Below are 21,076 nucleotides of genomic sequence, written 5' to 3'. Positions count from 1 at the left end.
AACAATGTGTTTGATGTCACGGCGAAGAGGCTAGCCTTTCACTCTAAACAACTTTCCGAGTTTTCATGGATGAGTACAGTATGCATAATAAAATATTAGGAACGACCTACTGCACACAAATGTAGGTATGAATATATTAAACCAATGTTAGACATTCCTGATAATTGCTCGTATCTTGAAACGCGGAACACGAGGAACACTCTTCGTTTTCCATCACATGAGTAATCATGAAAGCGTTCGGTTTTGCATTTCTCTGGACCCATCTTACACTGTTAAGTGTTTCAACCAATAACGTATCGCTCGACGAAGGACGGATGTTAGTTTCCTGGAGCTACGATGCAGCTACTGACAAACTGAGTCTTCAAGTAAACGCCACGACAGTCGGCTGGGTTGGATTTGGTTTCGCTCTTTTTGCACCAAATAATATGCAAGATTATGATGTGATTCTTGCTGGGTTTAAAGACGGCTCAGGATATATCTATGTAAGTTTTAATCTTGTTTTGTGACAGGTACTTTGATTCACAGTGTTTTGCAGCGTATGGAGTGTATGAGGTTCGTGAAATGCTTGAACAACTTTCTTCTATTTATCCCAATGGTTCTCAATGGCGGCGGATCCGCGTAATACTTAAGTATTAACAGTAATACGTAGGTCCTCAACCGGTTTGTCAAACAAGGCGTCTCATGAATTCCAATTCAAGTCGAAAATATCCCACAACGTCGTTGTGAGAAGTGTTGAAGTAGACATTAACTGTATGAAAAGAATATTCATGAACTGCGACATAATTGAATCTTCATTAGCCGCAAACTGATACAATTTCAACAGCGGTAAGGCAGCAAAAAACCGGGGAAAGAAAAGCCTTTGGCCCGGGGAGGAAAGATGAAGCATGAAAATATGTCTCAAAATATTTAACCAAGTAGATTTGCTGTTAATGGCTAGGCTTTAACATGTGCACGGGAGATGAATAATAACGTGAAAGCGGAAAAACATACTTACAAAACGACTTGATAGTTGACAGTTTCTAGGGCATTGCATTGTAGACGTTCTCCTAAAGATCAATGTCCATAAATTACCGATGCGGAAAATATGGAGTATTAAACAGAGAATTAAAATTGAAACATCTGCTCTTCCAATGTTAAACCGACAGTCAGACGACTCGTTGATCGTGTTTCTAATTTAGGCGCCTAGCGTTTGGGGGGAATTCATGAATACCGAGTACCTCTAGACCTCAGACCTCGAACTGATTGAGACCTCAAACCTCAAAAACTCATAGCCATCGAAAATGTAGATCATGGTGTATTATGGTCCACAATCGCCGGTGAATCACCGGCCCTGTGAGAAACTTGAGACCTTAAGATCGAGGTTTGGCCATCTTACCGCAAACGCCAAACCGCGGTTTGCGGTTAGCGGTTTCACGTTAGCCGTCTGCCCATATTTGGGACTTAAGATCCACGGGTGATAGTGCTGTTGAATTATGAGAAATTAGTACAAAAACAAGATGGCTGCTGCTCGAAGGTGAGATGTGAATTTTGATGTGGTTGTTGGATTTTATTGATTAATGAGAGCAGAACACTAAATCACTGACCCTCTTTAAATCAGACAAGACTACAAAGATCTGCTGGACGTTATGCAGCCGGATGATAGCAGTTCTGAAGGCTCGTCTTCGAGTAATGAAGATCTCGATTTCTTATTTCTAGTATGCATTCACATATCATCAGAAATCTGCTTTTATTTTACTTTGTTTATCGTAGTTCAACCACAAAGTAATCCGACTGGTAAAACAGTTCCAGCAACAAATAGCCGGCCGGCTGCCATGTTTGTTTTCAATTCATCCGTTCGTTCACTTCTATTTAAACTGAGAAATCGTGTTCAAAATTACGTTTCTATGAAAAAGAACCTCGATAATTAATAAGCGAAATAGTTCTAAAAAGTAGTATTTCCTCTCAAACGTGGGATTGTGATGTTTTAGGGTGCAAAAAAACTTGCGGTAAATCACGTACCTCTAGAGCGTGGTCTTGTCGTACAGACGTGAACCTCAAACAGGAAACCTGACGGCAAGGCATTGGTCACATGACTTCTTGACGTTCGCAGTTCGCGGGAAATGCCAAAAAACCTCGATCTCGATCTACTGTACTCACGCAACGGTCTTGAAACCTCACACCTCAGACCTCGAAAACTCAGAGCCCTCGAAAATGTAGATGGTTTTAGAACCCTGACTAGTCGTAAATGAAAAAGAGATTTTGTCCATAATTTCTATTATTGTTGTACTCCGGTAGTTAACGAATTAGTAGATAAACAGTGTAAACGTACTACAGTTGCGGTTCATATATTTACATAACCAAATTCTGTCAAGGCAAATCATTACATTCAGTGTTATACTGTCCAAGCAGTTTATCGAAACACACGTTCCTTTTACAATTGATCTAATTTAAGTAACAGTAAGAGTGGAGAGTATAAATAAAAAATGCCAAATGTCAAATTAAAAACCCAATTGTGACATGAACATTTAAAAAGTGCTCATGTTCGTAGTTCTGTCCGAACTTGCTGGTCAGACCAAGCTATTTGAAGGCCTGGCTATATGCCAATCCAGTCCTTCAAAAATGCCAAAAATAGTGTGACCGTACAACGTTCAGAACGTGTCACTCTTAAAACTTTGTAAGCCATCCCCTGAAAATGGCAAGCTGCGTTTACAAACTAACACTATCCCCAGATCTGACCCAGTGACAGTTCTGATAACTGAATGCACCGACGTTGGGTGGCTTTCTGAGTGGCTGTAAGCCGGGTAAATTCACTGTTTGGTCATTATATTGTCTTCTATTAGCCTCGTAGCTCACAATTGTTAAAATGCATCTCGACTGTAAGAGTTCTGTTGCATGCCTTTGTCCTTATTCAAGGAAGCACAAAATACTACCTAGGCCTACTCTGGGACCTTAAGTCGCCGTAACTTTGGGCGACGTAGGGCGATTTAGGGCGATTTAAGCAAAACACACTCTACAATTGAAGCGAGTTTAAGCGACTTTAGGCGATTTTAGGCGACGTAAGGCGATTTGGGGTGACTTAAGGAAAATTTTATATAAGGTGCAGTGAGTAAGCTAGACTGTTGTCCATGTATAGTTAGCCCTAATAATATACCACAGTGGGCATATACAATTTGCCTTGTTTAGGTCCCACATGGAACCCTTAACCTTAAGGGCAAACAGGATGTTCTTGCCTGTGAATGATTTATTGTAATCCACCAATCAGGGAACTAAGCCTAAAAAGGCATATAGCTGTTAAGATTACCAACAAATTACCCAGGCTTCATCATCACAAAGATTTCAAGTCCTTAGTACAGAAACCCCAGTTCAGGCCCAGATAGGCCTTCGATATGACCTCAACTAACAAGCAAGAAAGGAACTAAAATATTGCCTGGATTGTTATAATGCAAGCATTATGTATCAGGAAACTCCATAGGTGATCATCCCCAGAAAATTTGACATGATGCACATTATGCCCAAAAGTGATCACATCTAGAATTTTTTGATACGTAATTCATCTAGGAAGATGATTGATCAGTAATAAATATGTAAAGAGTATCAAAAATCACTCAAGCAATCACAATGATATATTTAATACAAATTAAGCTTAGCAAGCTTATATCAAATAATTTTGATCAACTACTGCATTTTGTTACATTCGCTATTAATATAACACTTTGACTTATGTCAATGGCTGAACTCCTCCATGAAAAATGTACACATAAACAACCCTGAATGAAAGCATGCATTGGTGCCGCCATTATGAAGACGAGCGACCCAGCATGCATTTCTTCATCTCTATTTGTTCTCAGTGCCCACGCTACTTTCAAACACATGCAACTTGCAAATTCCTGGATTTATTTTAAGAGGTTTTGGAATTACTTCCATATTATTTTAAGATGTTCGTAAAATTCGTAAAATTACAGGAAACATTTTGGCAATGAAGAATTGCAGTAAGAAACTGAATTCAATGTATGTATGAAATCAGAACGAGCTTTAGCTGGCCCTGACGCCTGGCACATTTTAGCTCCTCCGTTTGTTTACAAATGCTTAGTCAAATGGTTGTTATTAGATAGCCAGTAAATTCTTGTAATCAAATTCAATTGCGTGCACGTGCTTCATATTCCCATTGTGCAAGCTGATGACGTCAAACAAATGCCTCGAGAAGAAAAATTTTTTCCGTGAGTTGCTTCGGTATTTTGCATTCAAAAACGAGGAAAAACTTTAAGGTTTAACTTAGTAAAAATGGCAAAAAGCGAACAAGCTGATGAAGAAGATCTGCCTACTTTTTCTTTGGGATTGGAGTTTTTAACTCCCGAAAAGAAATCTAAAGAAAAAGAAAAAAAGAGAACAAGCAAGGCCCGTGTCATCGTGTCTATTAATTTCCTGACGGCAATTTCGCTGTCTCAGAGGGAAAACACACCTTTTTAAAACGATAAACTAAAAGAAAAACTGCTAAGAAACACTCGAAAGTTTCAACAGTGGAAATCTGATAATTAACAGCGAAGAAATTGTGCTTCAAGGAAAAATTGTCGTCTTATCCAGGCGACGAGCAAGCGGACATCTCAGATCATTATTTAAGTAAGCCACGGACTTTCTTGGTAATGTTTGAGTACTTGTGGGAATCCAGCTCACAAGAAATTACAGGTTCGATTGTGAATTCGTACTTAAATACTTTTCTAATTGACCGATTCTTCGTATTCCTAACAGTTTTTTGTGAAATGTTTGAAAACGGTGCTCCGCACGGTTCGATAAATTCACTTCAAAATGGACTTGCAGTTTCTTCAAACCACTTGCGCGTTTATCGTCTCGGATTAAAAATTGGACGCCTTTGCTTTTTAGAACAAAGACTTATCTGAATAAATGTTCATATAGGAAACCTTCAGTTGTCTGTTTTCTTTCTATTTTCATTCATGAAACGTGACAAATGTACGTATAAATCTTGCGTAAACAAACGCATAACCTCGCGAGCGGAAAGAAGTCTCCCATGTAACGCGAGGATCAAATTTTGAAGTTTGTTTTTTGGATTAACTTTTAATTGGCAGCCAGTGTATTTTATTCGATAATAAGAAACTTTAACTATTTTAAACCAAAGGGGTGCTGTATGTCGGATACACCCGTGGCCATTTGTTCTCACGCGTTGATGCCGGACATAGAAGCAAGACCTCGTCAGTGCGCAAACACTATGACAATAGACACACAGGCAGGATTCCAGATGACCTTCGCAATTGTTTTAAGGTGTTGAAAAAATGCCAGAACAAGTTTGATTGTCTCATTAATGAGATGTTACTCATTAAACAATTACGACCGTGTTTAAATGTGCAATCAGACTCAATTTGCGCTAAGGTCTTTGTCTAACTTATGCTAATTAGTGACTCTGAACTCTCAGTTTCTCTTGCAATCGCATGTTTAATTTTAATTTCCCTTGACAATGGCGCCAAGATGTCGCCGACACGTAGGACTCTTCTATCGTTAGTTTTTGCCTGTATATGTTTAACTAAATTGTTTTCAATCAGCAAAACATCGAGGGCAGATTTAGTGAGAACGATTACTAGTTAATTGTGAAATAGACACTCATCGCGAATGAATTTGGCACGTCAATATCCAGAAGTAATCCTTTATTACATTTATGTACTGTTCGATGGCACCTGATACGTTTTTCAATCGGTAAGTGACTGATAGTGGATAATTTTAACCGTCATACAGTGTGCACTTAAGCTTATTAAATTTATCAATTCTTGATAAAAGACAATGACTATTGATTTTTATTTAGAACCTAGCTAGAACAAAAATATTATCTCCCTATTAGAAAAGAAAAGTTCATTTTATTTATTTGTGTTATCCAAAATATTCCAATAGAAAGTTCATGTAGGAAAAGATTTCCCCAAATCTGTTCATGTTTTCCTTTCGATATCTCAGTAATTGCACATGACTTAAGGCTCAGCAGAGTTTGAATCCATTGCTTAATTCATACCGGCTTTAAAACACATTTGTTAAAACCATATTTATTCAATTAACCGCCCTGGGTGCTTATTTAATTTTGGGACCATGATGGTGGGCGCTTATTATTCTCCCAACATTTTCAGCAAGCCAGGACATTTTTAGAGAATAACAAGACAAGGGATAACAAGTTTATTTCGCTTCAATAAGACAAAAATAGTGCAAAATCTAACATAAACAATATAAAAGTTCTTTGACTGTCGTATCTAAAACCAATTTTGGAACACAACTGACACCTCCCTCACTTCACGCTGGGATAGTACAGAGAGGTATTTTGTTAAGAGGGGGCGGGGTGGGCTTTTATTTGAGGGCAGGCACTTTTTGGGCTTTCGGGGTCGGCGCTTATTCGAAATGGGTGCTTATTCAAAGGTGGGCGGTTAATCGCATAAATACGATAAAGTCAATGCCAAGAAGGCTTCATGGAGTGCAAGAGAATTGGGGCCATGCCAGCGAAAGAATATTCTTGTACCCTTAATTTAGGGTTTGTGTTAAAATGTGTAACAACCTGGTCTTTTACTTTTAGAAAGGGTCCTCCAACCCCATCTTTTAAGTTCTCATATTTGTATTGGGGATGGTTGATGGCACTATATAATATTACGACTATTAGTTGAGTCACTGACAGAGATCAGTCATCCAATGAATACACTAATATGGAAAACAAATTCATATTTGTTTTTATTGAAATGGGGAAATTTATCCTCTAGGGGAAATTTCAGCTTTTTCTAATCTAAGCGATTTTTAAAGACCGGCAGGGGGTGAGGGGGAGGGGGGGGGGGGCTTCCATATAAAAGTGACAGGGATAAACTCGAAAATTTTGAAAAAAAAAAGCCCTAAAAGGTATCAGAATTCTGTTCTGTGGGAATGATCTGAACAATTTTTTTAATTATTTCATTTAAGAGGTACCAAATCAGTTGATTGGCATTTGCTGCGTGTCATATTTTTTGGCTCATTACCCATTAAAAGGAACCTCATTAAACCATTAAAAGGAACCTCAATGTATCCGATGGAAGTAATTTTAGATTTTAACACCCTAAGGGGTATCAAACCACAAACATTAACCCCTGAAAGGTATTGCGATCACCCCCGTCAATTTTATATGAGATTCCCCACCCCCCCCCCCCCGCCCCTGCCGGGGGTAATTAAGGCGACTTAAGGCAAATTTAAGCGACCTAAGGCGACTTCAGGTGGCAGAGTGGGTCTCTACCTCAGCTGGAAAAAAACTATTTCGAAGCTTCAAACAGAGGAAATATACTTGTAAGAGGCTATAGCATACTTTGTTTGCTTTTATGTCTTTCTCTTTCCGCCTAAAACCAAACCCATAAATGCTGCTCTTGCCTGAGCTCTGTTTAATGGGCAATAAAAAATAAATACACCTAAGTTGGAGCAATATGGCTATGGACAATAGGTCCATAGCCGCTTTTATTGAAACAAACAGAGCATGAATGAATTTTGTTATAGTATGTTTGCTCAGTGAAGGTGCGGGCCAAGAAAAAGGCATCAACACTAAACATACTTACAAGAAAAGTTCGCGGATCAGTGGAAGGAGGTGGGCAGCGTCTCACGCCGAGTAATAGAGAAGAATGGCAAGCACATGGCTTGCCTTTCACGTGATTTGCGAAAAACCTAGGAGGGGGTGGACATAATGGCCATTGACGCCTCCCCCGGACCCAGTCCCCCTGACTATCAGATAAACTTTGGTCAAAGAGAAAAGGCATAAAAATTCTATTTGCGAGCAAATATTTTATTCAAAATTTGTTTTTCAACCGCCAAAACTTAAGAACGACTATCTCTAAGAACCTCGTATTTAATTTTTATCTAAAAAAAAAATAGATTTGATTTTCGCTGATAATTCTTCCATCAACTTCTCTTGACAAGTAGGAAACAAATGTGAAATACGAACGGAGAAATTTAATTTTCTTAAAATTTTGTGATTCGAACTTTTCGCACCCCGAGCTGTGCGTGACACCAACAGGCGAGATCGTAAATTTTGCAAGACTTGCAGCTGTTAGTTTTGGAGAATACAGATCATTCAAAACCATAAACGTTTAGTTACTGTAATAAATCTGAGGGTACAAAGTTTATCTACTTTGAGCAGCACTTATCGCAAAATGCGACTTAGTTCAAAGGAATAAATTGCAAAAGTGGCCCATACTCACAGGCTCTTCTACATATCAGTGGAACGTTCCATCCATCGTCTGTGAAAATCTGTTAGAACAATTGGCTGCAATCCAGTTTCTGTTCCACAAGTGAGAGGTGAAAGTTGTGAAATTCAAATAACACGGCCATATTTCCATCGAACATGTTTTCGAGAAATGTTAGCAATGCAACAAACCTGCAGGAAATGAGATAACTCTCGCTTTGAACCAGAAGAACCAGCAGCTTTTGCCAAGTAGATGGTTAACTAGAAAAAAAACGGCTTTAATTGTTTTCAATCTAAGTGAAGCAATTCCTTATCTTTTGTTTTCATACTTTTTATAGATCAATTTTGTTACTGAATTTCTGTATTTTAGCAAGAAAGGATAGTTGTTGATTTTAGTATGGATTCTTATTTCACACAGGACATGTATTCCATGGATCAATCACCGCCACCACTCGACTCAAGCCAAGATTACAACTTAATAATGGCAACCGAGGAAGAGGGGCATACTATTTTACATATCGAAAGAGCTGCCATCACTGGTGATACAAAAGATATCCAGTTTACTGTAAGCTCAATCATCTATTTTTGTGATTGTATATTCTTTCTTTCTTTCCATGTTAGATTAATTTTTAACAGTGTTGCAATTACAAAGACAACTTCAAATCCAACCTGCTTGGTGTGAGCTAAAAAGGGAAGTGGAAAAAGGGAATCTTGCGCGCGCTTCCAGTTCTCCTCTTCCCTTCTTATTTCTAGAACCTCTGATGCAGGCTGCTTTACTGATGTGTACTGAACGCATAGAGCGTTTTCATTCACGTGACTACCGGCCATGTTGGTTTACTGAAATAAAAGAAAGTATTTGCATAAAAATAAAGTTCAATTCCCAGAGGTTTAGTTTGGGACACCAACATGACCGCCATTTCTTTGTTTTGGGACACCAACATGGCCACCGTGACGTCATGTGAAAACACTCTTTACCTTGATAGAGAATAACGCCACACTAAAAGATTCCCTTGCAAAAAAGTAACTGCTGTGACATGAAAAGTGATAATTAGACTTTGAAAACAGGGAAAGAGGAAATGCACAAAACATTTTTTATTTGTTAAAGGATTGTTACAAGATACCTTTGGGTTATAAAATAGCTTGTTTTAACTAACTATTTTAAGAAGCTAGAAGTTAGAGAAGCTAGAGTTACTCTCGGCTATGCCTCGAGCAACTCTTACGCATCTTTCGTGCTCTCCAAACTTCCCGCGTGCTTCATATATCGATGAACGCACGCTGACGCATGAACCAATTGTTAACTAACAACCCGAATACAGCTATTTCAATTAACGTTGTCGGTTCAAAGCAAGAAGCTAAAAGACAAGACCGAAAGTTTACGTGGGATTTTTTATGAATTTATTCATAAAAATCAGTCATGCCTGGAGAAAACAATAGGTTGTAATTAGCAATACAATGACCTGCACGTGCAGGGATGATTTTGATGAAATTATTCATAAAAAATAATCCCACAAAACATTGCGGTCTTGTCTTTTAGCTTGATTTTAATCCGACAACGTTAATTGAAATAGCTGTATAAGGCTCTCCAATATCTCTCAGACATATTCTTCCAGGCAAAGGCATTTATCGATAAGCCGGAGGTAACTCAGTTGTTTTACATTGTGCGATCTTGACAAGTAACTTCAAAAGCTCATTAATAATTCATAAGTCCATTGACCTATCAAATGGTCGATAAAACATCACGTGCAGTGGTATTAAAACCCGATAAAACCTCCTCCTTATTAGTATGCGGTATTTTTAAATAATGCTTTTCTCGTATGCTAATTTCCAACGTTCACAAAAGCATCATTGTTATGAACTCTCTTGACACACGCTTTTCCAATTCGCCTCGTTGTTTTCAATCCCCACAAAACACTGCTGCTCGTGTTGCATACATTACATTATTGAAAAAAATATTAATGAATTGTGTTGAAGATGTCGTTGTGGTTGCCGACTTCGTGTGAAATACTTGTTAACTGTTACTGTTATTGCAAGGAGGTTTCGTCTTATTTTAGAGTGAGATTCATTTTCGGAGACAATTGTATTACAAATTTTACGGTTAGGTCACTTGCGAAACCTGGTATACCGGACTTACCAGAGTTATCTTGAGCTCCTTTATCTTACAGTCTTGTTAAAACCTGGTAATCCTGGTTATTTGCGTGACCAGGGTTGACAAACTTACCACGAATACCAGGGTATCCCGGTTTTTAAACAAATTTAATTTGAACCATTGTATAAACCTGGTTTTACCAGGTTCGTTGTGTAAGAGTATCAAATCAAGTTCCCAACACAGAACAGTCTAGCCAACGCTACACAATAAATGTTGTCGACCATTTCGAAATAAGAAAACTTCCTGTGACACTTGGGTAATTATTTTATTCCACATGTCTGTTAAGAACCTGGAATGTTTTCAAGGTTCCTGTTAGAATAATAAGGGCGTAACTATTTAATTTTTTCACAGGAAAACACGGAGGTATTTTTTGTCTGGGCGATTCACTCATCGGTTGATGCAATCAACAGTTCTGTTTATCCATTTCATGAGCGCAGAGGTACAAGTGAGGCTAAGTACTTTATTGTTCGTAATTCTTCGACGCAGACAAATGAAACTTCCCTTGAGACAATTTCACCCTCAACGCTGCTAGAATCAACTTCACCATCAGTTATTACACCGTCGAGGGTAACAACCGCAGATGATACGGTGGTCCTTGAAGAATCAATGGCACCAAAGGTTTGGGGTGACATATCAACGTTTCTAGTTACTTCGGCTACCACTTCGGTAAGCGATGTATCCAGATCCACATCATTGTCGTCACTGATGTCTTCTATCACCAAAACAGCCGAAAAACCACCTGTAAGTAAGTCAGCCAACACAGCCCATCACACCGACTTCAACCCGAATAGTCCCGATGGTAATGAATTCCCAGGCAATACACCTGTCCTCTTACCTTCCTCAAGTGCTGATTCAGGTTTGAGGAGCACATCACAGAACACTACTGCACGTTCCTCTACTTCTGAAAATGGTAACGGGGATGAGCAAGGCAATGGATTACACCAAGATGTAGGTAAGTTTCCTAGAGCATTCACATGTTAAGTCTTTTAGTGGGGTAAATTATTGCAGAAAAATAGTTTGCGGTGTAATAAATACCTACATGGATGGAATAGTTTTTTCCCGAAAGATATGCTACCATACGGTAAAAGAGTTTACTTGCCTCTGATCTGATCTATTATACTGTCTCGACAGGGAAAGACAAGGGAAGCTGTGCATGTTTTACTATCGTCCAGTATGGCGTCTCACTGGTTGCTTGTTGTCTCTTGGTCATGGGATATATCATTCGCCAGCGTATTGTAAGTTTCTTTGTGCTTTGCATCTTAGGAAAGGACCCTCCCAGTGATATACACAACTTATTTGCGTACTTTTTGCTCCTTGACTATCAGCCATAGTCCACGAGGAATTTCAATGCGGTCGAAGCTTTGAAACGAATTTAAGATTATTGTTCTTCAATGCATACGCTCAAAGAATGTGAATTGAAAACAATGGAACTTAAAATTCTTGCTAGTGATCGCTTCAAATAGACCCAAAAGAAACAGCATGCAAAAAAGACAACCAAAAGAGTTCAGATGATTAATTTCTATTGAAAAACGGTTTGTATTTTTACCTTTAAATAGCAAACGTTTTGTTCCCGTGCAAAGCAATCTCGTTTGTATTACAAATTAAAGGTCAAATATACACTCATAGACCTTGGGGTATAGTGGTGAACGATCCCAGCAAAGAGCAAGGAATTACAAATCGCTCGACCGGGCCCCTTAACTTTTCTTTAGGAAAGTTTTATTTTGTCGTTAGATAAAGATTATACTTTTTTTTTGCACTCTTTACTTTTCAGGGGGAGTATTGGGCAGTGTGGAGAGGGATATACAAAATCAGAGGATTTCCAAAAAACAATCCTGGGGAATGTTCAGGACTTATTAGGCAGTTTAACGACGATGTATTGGCTACAGAAGAAGCTGACTGGGTAAAAGAAACATTGTTAAAAGAGGTAAAAGCTGTAGCTTACCTAGGACTGCATGAAGATCTAAAAGCAATGTTGGATTTAAAAGGTCTGAAACTCGAAGCGCTTAGTCTTGTGCTGCAACGCCTGACGGATGCTCCCAGCCTTGCGAAGTTTCTACACCGAAATGTCGGAAAGCCAGACGTTGTAAAATTTGTGGGCTTGGAAACTGTACGTATGCAGCTTGGAGCAAGTCTTGAAGTGCTAGGAGGAATCTCTGCTAAAGAAATTGATGTCTCAAAGGAGTGGGTTAAAAAGCTTTATAGGAAAGCTCCCTCTCTTCAGGCGCTACGACGGTTGAGACTCTGTGATCTAGAAAATTGTTGCCAAGGGGCTACGAAAGGAGAAATGGACTGTGTTTATCGGCTGGTTGAATTTGCCGAGTCACAGTCAAATCAGCTTGCCGTCATACCACAAGATGAAAACGTTCTACAACAAAGCAACGAAGCTAAGGCTGCGGATAAGGAACAACTGACGAAAGCGAAGGGGTTGGTGACAGAAGCTAAAGAAATGCTTAGAGCCCAGTCAGAGGAATCAATGGAAATTGTTAGGGGAAAACTAGCTGACATAATTACTAGCCTTGACCTAGCACCGGACTGGTTTAGCGAAGAGCAAGTGAACCTAGATCAACTGTGCAACAAACTTGATCAAATTATCGAGCAGTGTTACAATGTCGTGGAATCGGCTGAATCGTACACAAGTGAAGTGGAAATCATTACGAAAGCCAGCGAAGGGAGGGCCCTTTGTGGTATCTACCATTCTAAATACGATGCACCACGAGCAGCAGGCTTACCGCTCCTCCAAGTACCAGCGGCTGTGACTTTAATGAATCCCAATGATGCCCAGGAAAGAAATTACATCAAATTCTCTGAAAAAGGATTGGCTTCAGAATGCGTTGAAAAAGTGATTTCGTCAAGCAGTAAGATCGGATTGTGTGTCTCTGGAGTTCATGGCCGATTAGTTGGAGATTTGGAATGGGAAAGAGAGCAACAAAGGCGAGTCGTTCAATCTTGTGGAACCTCCTATAACTCGGCATCTGTCCTACATTACGTTCGGACCGCTAAAAGGACATTTCGACTCAAAAGAGACCAGATAAGGCTCACATTGACAGCTCGAAGAGAAGCAAAGTACATTGTCCACGATCCAAACAACAATGAACATCAGCGTGCAGAATGTGCTCGAGATTTCTTGAATCGTTATGGAAGCCATTATCCTGCTGGCGTACAGACCCTTGGGGGCCTGCTTTTCATCACTGCTGATGCTGAAAGTAAGAGCAGCAAAGATAAAAAGAGGCTAACCGAGGCAGCAGTGAAACACCTTAACGCCCACATCTCTGCTGGTTTTCTCAGTGGAGCATTTGGAATTGGTGGAGGCGTCACTGGTAAGCACGCTCTGGTAGAAGAAAGAGTTAGTGAGAGCCACAGAGTAAGTAGCGCCGAGATTTTCACATGCACCATGAAATCTATGGGTCCGCCAGCAAATCCAGCTACTTTCAACAAGTTGCTGTCCTACAGTTCAAATTGGGCCTTGATTGATCGTGGCAGCCTACAGGGTTACATACCGGTTTGGGAGTTAATTAGAAATCTAGGAGGCGAGTTCGTGGAAGCCGCTCGAATCCTGGAAAAGACATGGCACAAAGACGAATCCGAAAGACAAGACATACGGCAAGAGCGATGTCAAGAAAAAGAAGAGGCGAAAGAGTTGGAGAAGGCTGTGGAGCAGTTGTGGAGCACTAAAGCAGACCATCTTCAGAGTGAGGTAGGAGCCTTCAGTAGCTTTCAGTTGAAAGGCTTGCTTATTAACGGGTGGGTACTCCTATAGGTATCTGCCACTGTGAAAGGTATATTTTTCAAGCAGGTTTTTCTAGGATGGGGCATAGAAATCAGAGAGTTTAAGAATGGGTATCATTGAGAAAAGTTTAGTCTGAAAGAGGTCCCTGGGAATAAAAATTAAGACTCAAGGCCAGGATAAGGTAGGTATTTTTAGTGTGTAGTCTAGAATAGGGTGGCAAAATGCGGCTACATGTGGTTTGATATAGGGTAAGAGTGTCAGAGTCCCAGCGGTATACCCCCACCTAAAACTCCTCTGAGTACCACCAGGGAGTCTTTTAAATTGTCGATGGCTTAAACTTTCAATTATGTTCATGGGATCAGGTTCCGCGAAATTTGCGTGACACTGAATTCCTTCTTCTCAAAATTCTTTGATGCATCATTCCCTACAGATAAGCTCCCGTTTGCCTCCTTGTCTTTCCTTAACTGCTTCTTTAAAAGAGCCTCGCTTTAGTGAATTCTTATTCGAAAGTGTTTATTTTTAGGCTCAGTTTAAGCGGGAGTGTCTTGGGGAATTTTTATCTTTTTGGCGAAAATGGGGTTTGTGAAATGACACCAAACTCCTAAGGCACTCCTCTTGACCTCATTATTTGGGCTCGGTCCCCAATTGCAAATGAGATTTTGCATCAATGAGTTACCCAGTTTTTCGAAGCGTTGCCGTATTCTTTGAACTTGATGCTCGATTGCCAGCCATTGTTCACAACAACAACAATGACAATGACAATGACAATGATAATGATAGTCATAATCAGAATTATATTTGCGAAACAACTAAAGGCGCTGTCGATCTGAGGTTGAGGAGACCTAATCGACATGCAGCAGAATGAACATACCGGTTAATACATCCGGGTATGTGTGGTCTTCCATAACCCGCTATACCTATTCATGGTTGTCCCCTCAAGCGCTCTTGATACGGTCACTTCCCATACCTAACGTATAAATGAGAACTGGTTACCGTCATATACATCACTAAGCTACAATTCAAATGTAGCCGAAGTTTTTGAAAAGATAGCTGATAAAAAGTTGAGCGCATCTAGTGAAACGACACCGAAACACGGATTTCATGCCCCCGAGAAAGTTCAAAGTGAAGCGAAAGAGATAGAAAGGAGAAAGAAGAGAGAGGAGAGGAAAGAAAGCGGACTACACGACCTTGTGTTTTATATTGGCTACTTTGGTTTTGAACGACAAAAGAAACCATTCGTACCACACTTTCAAACAAGCATGACTTCAGCGGACCCGTTTTCAAAAATTCAGCTAGACATGTAAGCTGTTGGTCCGTTCTAGTTTTACTTACCTATCTTGCCTCTTTTTTAATAGCATGCCCACTTCACGGAGATTTACTGGCCAATCGTAAAAGACAGCACGCTCTGCAACAGTAAAAAGAACATGAAACGGGAAAAGGCCTACGACAAAGCAATAGAGTTTATCATGACGAACCCGCAGCTCCACTTCTGCGAAATTACCAAGTTGGGCTTCTTGGGGGTTTTGGGCTACGCGGTGAAGTACTGGAAAGCCTCAGAAAATACTCCATTATCTTTTCGAAAGAGTGCTGATGGGCCTGTTCTTTTATTCAGCAAGAGCCTCTTTAAATGGAAGAAGGATGTACCTGGACGAGGGTAACAACCTACTGTCGAGTTTTAGCCTTCCTTAGCTAATTCCAAAGCGGATACATAATCGCAAGGGTGTATACTGACTTTAGGTTCCAATCCAGCGTACCGAAAAAGATGGCGACAGGTACATTGACCCATAATTCTAAGTGTACGAAAACGCTTTAATCTCTCATAAAAAACATCCAGAAAAGTTCAAGGACCTTCAATCTAGTATACACAATGTTATTAGTACAGGGACGGGTTTCGTAGAAAATATGGCTTTCTACGTTCCTATTGTTTTTACTAGGTTCGCAAGGTATTGTAGTAAACTATACAGCCGCCATCTTTTTCCTTACAGTGGATTTTAACTGCCCTAAGGTCTGTTTACACAAACAATTTTTCTTGCATTTTTTTTGTGCAATTTTTGTCGCTCTTAAGTTGCAGTTTTAAACCGCGTGTGTAAACTAGCGGCGATTTCTGTGACTCATCGACTCAACATCGTACGGTTTTCGAAATTTGATGCAAATTTGCAGGATTTCTCAGAAAATGCTGAAACTCGCACTGAAATCACAGCTCGTTTACACGTAGCCTTGCGCGAACAAAAATTGCAGTGAACTAAAACGAAAGCTGCATTCTAAAGTTGCATGTGTAGACGGGCTCATAGCTTTCACTTCCTGGCGTTCATGTGTCATGCTCCATTTAAAATTTCACAGTAGGCTTCGAAAATTTCTCCGGTTGACATTAGTTGTCCGTAACTGCTTGAATCAAGAATGTTCAATAAGGCTGATGCGAGAGTTCACACAGTCGAACCCTGCTTCAAGGCCAGTTTACATGTGATTCTCTTGTGCAATTTTAATTTTTGTCGTACTTTTTATCTGATATAACTTTTGTCGCGCTAGGGCTCGCGACGAAAGTGTCAATAAACTAGTGTCCATTTCAATGCGATTTGGTCGTGCTTTGTCGTTTTTCGCAGGGGTTTTAAACGTGTGTGAAACGTCATGCAACTTAACGGCGATTTTGGGGATAATTGATGTCGCTAACAAATCACGCACAAAATTGCTAAAATCACCGCGAGTTTACCTTTGAAATTTTCATTGTTAGCACAAGCTTGACAAAAGCGCGACTAAGATCGCATCAAACTGATACCGTTCGTATAAACGGCCGGTTAAGGACACACTATATAAGCTTATCTGCGGATAGCTAGGTAATACCGCCACTTTCCAAGTACCGCCTAATACATATTCGCTTAAATTAACTATTATATATGTAACATGCATAAAAAGAACACTTTTTCATGGTCCCAACGTTGTTAAAAACGGATTTTTACTGTAAAGTCGAACACCACTTAACGGATACCCGCTAATTACGGACACAATGTTGATATGCACATGTTGTCTAGTTAGCTTTGCCATGCGAAAGCAAATTTCAAAGATAAAAAGTGAAAATAAATGATTGGAGAGGCACTACAGCAAAGGCCAATTACAAGGTCTGTCCCTACACTTCCTCTAAATTGATCCGCTTAAAATGGACACCCCGTCACTAATATCACTCTGTCATAGTTTCAACGGTGTATGCAATAACGAGGTTTAACTCGATTCCACAAGTAATCTGGATACTAAAGATAAACTGTCGATTATCATAACCGACCATTCTCAGAATCAGGGTCCATATATTCTAAGTATTGTATCTGAACAATAGTCTATTGTTATTCCAACAATAGACTATTGTTATTCCAACAATAGACTATTGTTATTCCAACAATAGACTATTGTCAAGGAACAATCCTGAGGATACGTCTTGACTTACGAACTGAGAGCTTCGGCTCGACTAGACTAAGTGCTTCATGAATGAATGAATGAACGAACGAACGAACGAACGAATGCATGGATGGATGGATGGATGAATGAATGAATGGATGGATGGATGGATGGATGGATGGATGGATGGATGGATGGATGGATGGATGGATGGATGGATGGATGGATGGATGAATGAATGAATGAATGAATGAATGAATGAATGAATGAATGAATGAATGAATGAATGAATGAATGAATGAATGAATGAAAGCCTTGTAGCCTGGGACAACATCCATACTAATTAGGGGACACAACTTAAAACTAACTAATAATAATATAGTAGTAATACTAGTAAAACTGTATAAGTTGAGTAAATGTCAGTTACAGTGGACCAGAGGCCGCGGGTACAGCCCTTGCAGCCAGTGTCCTGAAATTATATTGTAAAGATCTTTTGTCCGGATACGGCTTTTGAGAGCTTTAAGTGTCTTGACAGATCTATCAGCAGTGGACAGTTTTCCACATAATTTGGGTCCAAAGAACGGCATGTGACAGTGTTGTATCTAGGAATAGAAAAATCTGATTGCCTAAGGTTATATCCAGAAGTGTGATCGCCAAAAATATTACAGATGCTGTTTGGAAATAAGTTTTCATAAGTTAGAATTGATTCAAATAGAATTTCATTATGTAGCTCGCTTTACTGAAGGTAAATAGTGACTTAATGTGGTGATCAAGAATAAGTTAATAGGTCATCTTCATGATGACGTCATTTGACTCAACTACCAGAATCATTTCGTCAATACCTTTTCAAATTTAAATTTTGTAATCCCAGTGGAGAGCAAAGAAGAATAGCATATATTAGCATGAGAAAACAAAAACCAGAAGGATTCTGGTAGTTGTAGTAAAATGACGCCATACTGAAAATGTCCTAAAGTGTATTATTGTAAACCCGTGTCTTAATTTCCATATTGTTGGATGGGTATAACACGGACCAATGTAGTGACGACAGCGACGGCCACAAGGAAGAAAGTCAATGCACAATCCAATGGGTTTTGTAAACAAAAAAAAAATGGCTCTTTAACATTTACCAAAAAGGTCGGTGTGGAAATTTCGATCTGAAATTTCAATTTGGAAAGAAGGCTTTTAATAGGAAGTTGTCGCACCAAAAAACCTACCATTTTTGTTTCGAGGGAAAAGAAATGGTAGTAATTATACGCTTCAGTAAAAATTGTTGTTGTTGTTGTTGTTGTTGTTGTTGTTGTAAATGACAAAGGATATAGGATTTGAAATTGTTGCCTATTTGGCCTGTTGATAATTTCCTCATTTTTAGTTCTAAATATGCGTTTTGACTGTATCCTTTTGGACGGCACATACCAATGAATTGTTCTAGGCAGCCAACCTGCCTCGATCCATTTAGGTATCAAAACTCATTTCTTGTATCCTGTGTATTACTTGGACCATTTTTTGTTAAGTCAGTGCTAATGGTTTTAGATGAGTGTACTGTTCCCGTGAAAGGGAAGCAATGGACGGTTCTTTTTTAACCGTTTCGTGCTCAGTGACTTAGCCTTGGATTAGAAGCGAGGCTGGGGGTGACCTTGTTTTGAAACAAACTTCACTGCTTTCATATGTAGATATGCTACCTAGTTCGCATTTACATATGAAAGGCAATGAGGTTTATATCAAGACAAGGTCCCCCTCAACCTCGCTTCCAATCCAAGGCCAGGTCATAGGATTTGAAAGGGAAATAAAATTACTAAATGAATTCTATGATTATGTCTCTGCAATTTCTTGCAAGTCATCATCGAAACTATTTTCTATGAACTTTTGGTGGTCATTATCAAATCAATTCTAGCAGAATGTTTCAACTACATCAATTAGAGAGCGGTACACTTAGCAACATATCAAAAATCCTAAATCCCGTTGAGTGGTAATCTTTAAAGTTTAGGTTTCAAAATTTTAGGACCTAACCACAAGATACCCAAGTCGAGTAAAATCGTAAGTTAAACAGTGGTCGATAAAAAACAATGGCTATGAAGCCAGACGAGGTTTTTTGTACAATCTTGCGGAATATCTCTTTATTTTAGCCAACCCATACTACACTTTAGGCGGCTAAGTATCAGGCGATATTCCGCGCGATTTCGCAGGATAATTATTGATTAAACGTAATGGTGACATTGCAATGACACGACAACAACAATCAATATAATATAGATCATTTACGCATAGATAAGTCAACTGTAGACGCATGTTCTTGTACTCATCCAGTGTTCATTCTAGACGTTGTCAGGAGCAGGAAATGTTTCCGACTCCTTAAAGATATATATTAGCATTTCAAAGATAAGAGAGGTAACAATAAAAAAAGACTACCTAATAGCCATGTACAAAGTGAGGTTTGGTTCCACAAATAGTGAAGCGTAACATTTCGTCAACTTGTTCACACCGATGCTAGTCTCTGGGCCGGGTTGTTCGAAAGCCGATTAACGGTAATCCACGATTAGAAGTTAATCCAGGCTTTCAGCTCGCTCGTTGAAAATGGTTTTAAAGGCTAATTTCGAGCTAAAGGGAAAAGTCTAAGTAAAAACTGACGGCCAAAAACCTTTTGGAAGAATCTTTATCGATTAGCATTTAAACTCGAATCAAAGTTCACGTTAATCCAGGATTAGCTTAATCGGGCTTTGAACGACTGGACCCAGACGACCAGGGCCCTGTTAGTTACAGGTCAACCTTGTTTTTACTGAAGTATTTCCACAACAATAATTCTCTAATGCTCTAATTCAGACTCCACTGAACACACGTTTATGGAATGGAATGTAACAATATCCTTTTATTCGGAAGCTCGGTCTTGGTTTAATATTGTAAATAATACCGTTACTTATCTAACAAGCAAACAAATAACCCTCAACCTTATTGATTCCTCACGTCCCTCAATTAAACGAAAACACAAGGCGCCAACTACGTTTATTCGTCGTTCTTTTAAAACATTTTTTTGTCTATGCCTGTAAGTGCTTTGATAAGAAGCCAATCGTAAAAGAATTTCGAATGTTATTGCAATGGAAAATTGAGAATTGTGCTCTTCTATAAATCTTTAGTACTTTTCACAGAACGTTAAGCAGAAAGTATAGTTTATCCTGTCATAAAAGCCAAAAATAAAGCTTGATTTGAGCAAGTTCCTCCTGACGGGGGTTTGGAGGATTTTTAGTATACAGCTATTTCAATTAACGTTGTCGGACCAAATCAAGGTAAAAGACAAGACCGCAATGTTTGGTGGGATTATTTTTTATGAGTAATTTCATCAAAATCATCCCTGCACGTGCAGGTCGTTGTACTGCTAACTACAACCTATTGTTTTCTCCAGGCATGACTGCTTTTGATGAATTTATTCATAAAAATCCCACGTAAACTTTCGGTCTTGTCTTTTAGCTTCGTGCTTAGAACCGACAACGTTAGTTGAAATGACTGTATGTTGCTAACCCTCTAACGCATAAGGATGAGAAAAAGTCTGTTGCAATTAGTTTCATGTTGACCCGAAGATTGACTGGACTAAAACTCGTGAAATAGATACTGGACATTGGGTATTATCCGTGGTTTATAGAAGGGTTTGGCATATTACCTTTTTTGTATTCTT

At 39.3% G+C, this 21,076-nt stretch overlaps 2 protein-coding genes across 2 annotated transcripts; both read left to right on the top strand.

Moving 5' to 3' along the window:
* Positions 1-183: 183 nt before the first annotated feature.
* LOC146477280 (uncharacterized) lies at positions 184-12,158 on the top strand. The gene is made up of 4 exons (XM_085113540.1): positions 184-482; positions 8,574-8,720; positions 10,653-11,253; positions 12,073-12,158. Exons 1-4 carry the CDS (start codon positions 228-230, stop codon positions 12,156-12,158), a joined length of 1,089 nt encoding a protein of 362 aa, XP_084969666.1. The 5' UTR covers positions 184-227.
* On the top strand, positions 12,089-16,056 carry LOC146477279 (uncharacterized). The gene is made up of 2 exons (XM_085113508.1): positions 12,089-13,995; positions 15,384-16,056. Exons 1-2 carry the CDS (start codon positions 12,271-12,273, stop codon positions 15,684-15,686), a joined length of 2,028 nt encoding a protein of 675 aa, XP_084969634.1. The 5' UTR covers positions 12,089-12,270; the 3' UTR covers positions 15,687-16,056.
* The last annotated feature ends 5,020 nt before the right edge of the window (positions 16,057-21,076 follow it).

Source organism: Pavona decussata, unplaced genomic scaffold (assembly GCF_977016875.1).
Source record: "Pavona decussata unplaced genomic scaffold, jaPavDecu1.1 SCAFFOLD_71, whole genome shotgun sequence".
Taxonomy (NCBI): Eukaryota; Metazoa; Cnidaria; class Anthozoa; order Scleractinia; family Agariciidae; genus Pavona; species Pavona decussata.
Note: the sequence above shows the minus strand (reverse complement) of the source record. Positions and strands in the feature narration are given on the sequence as shown.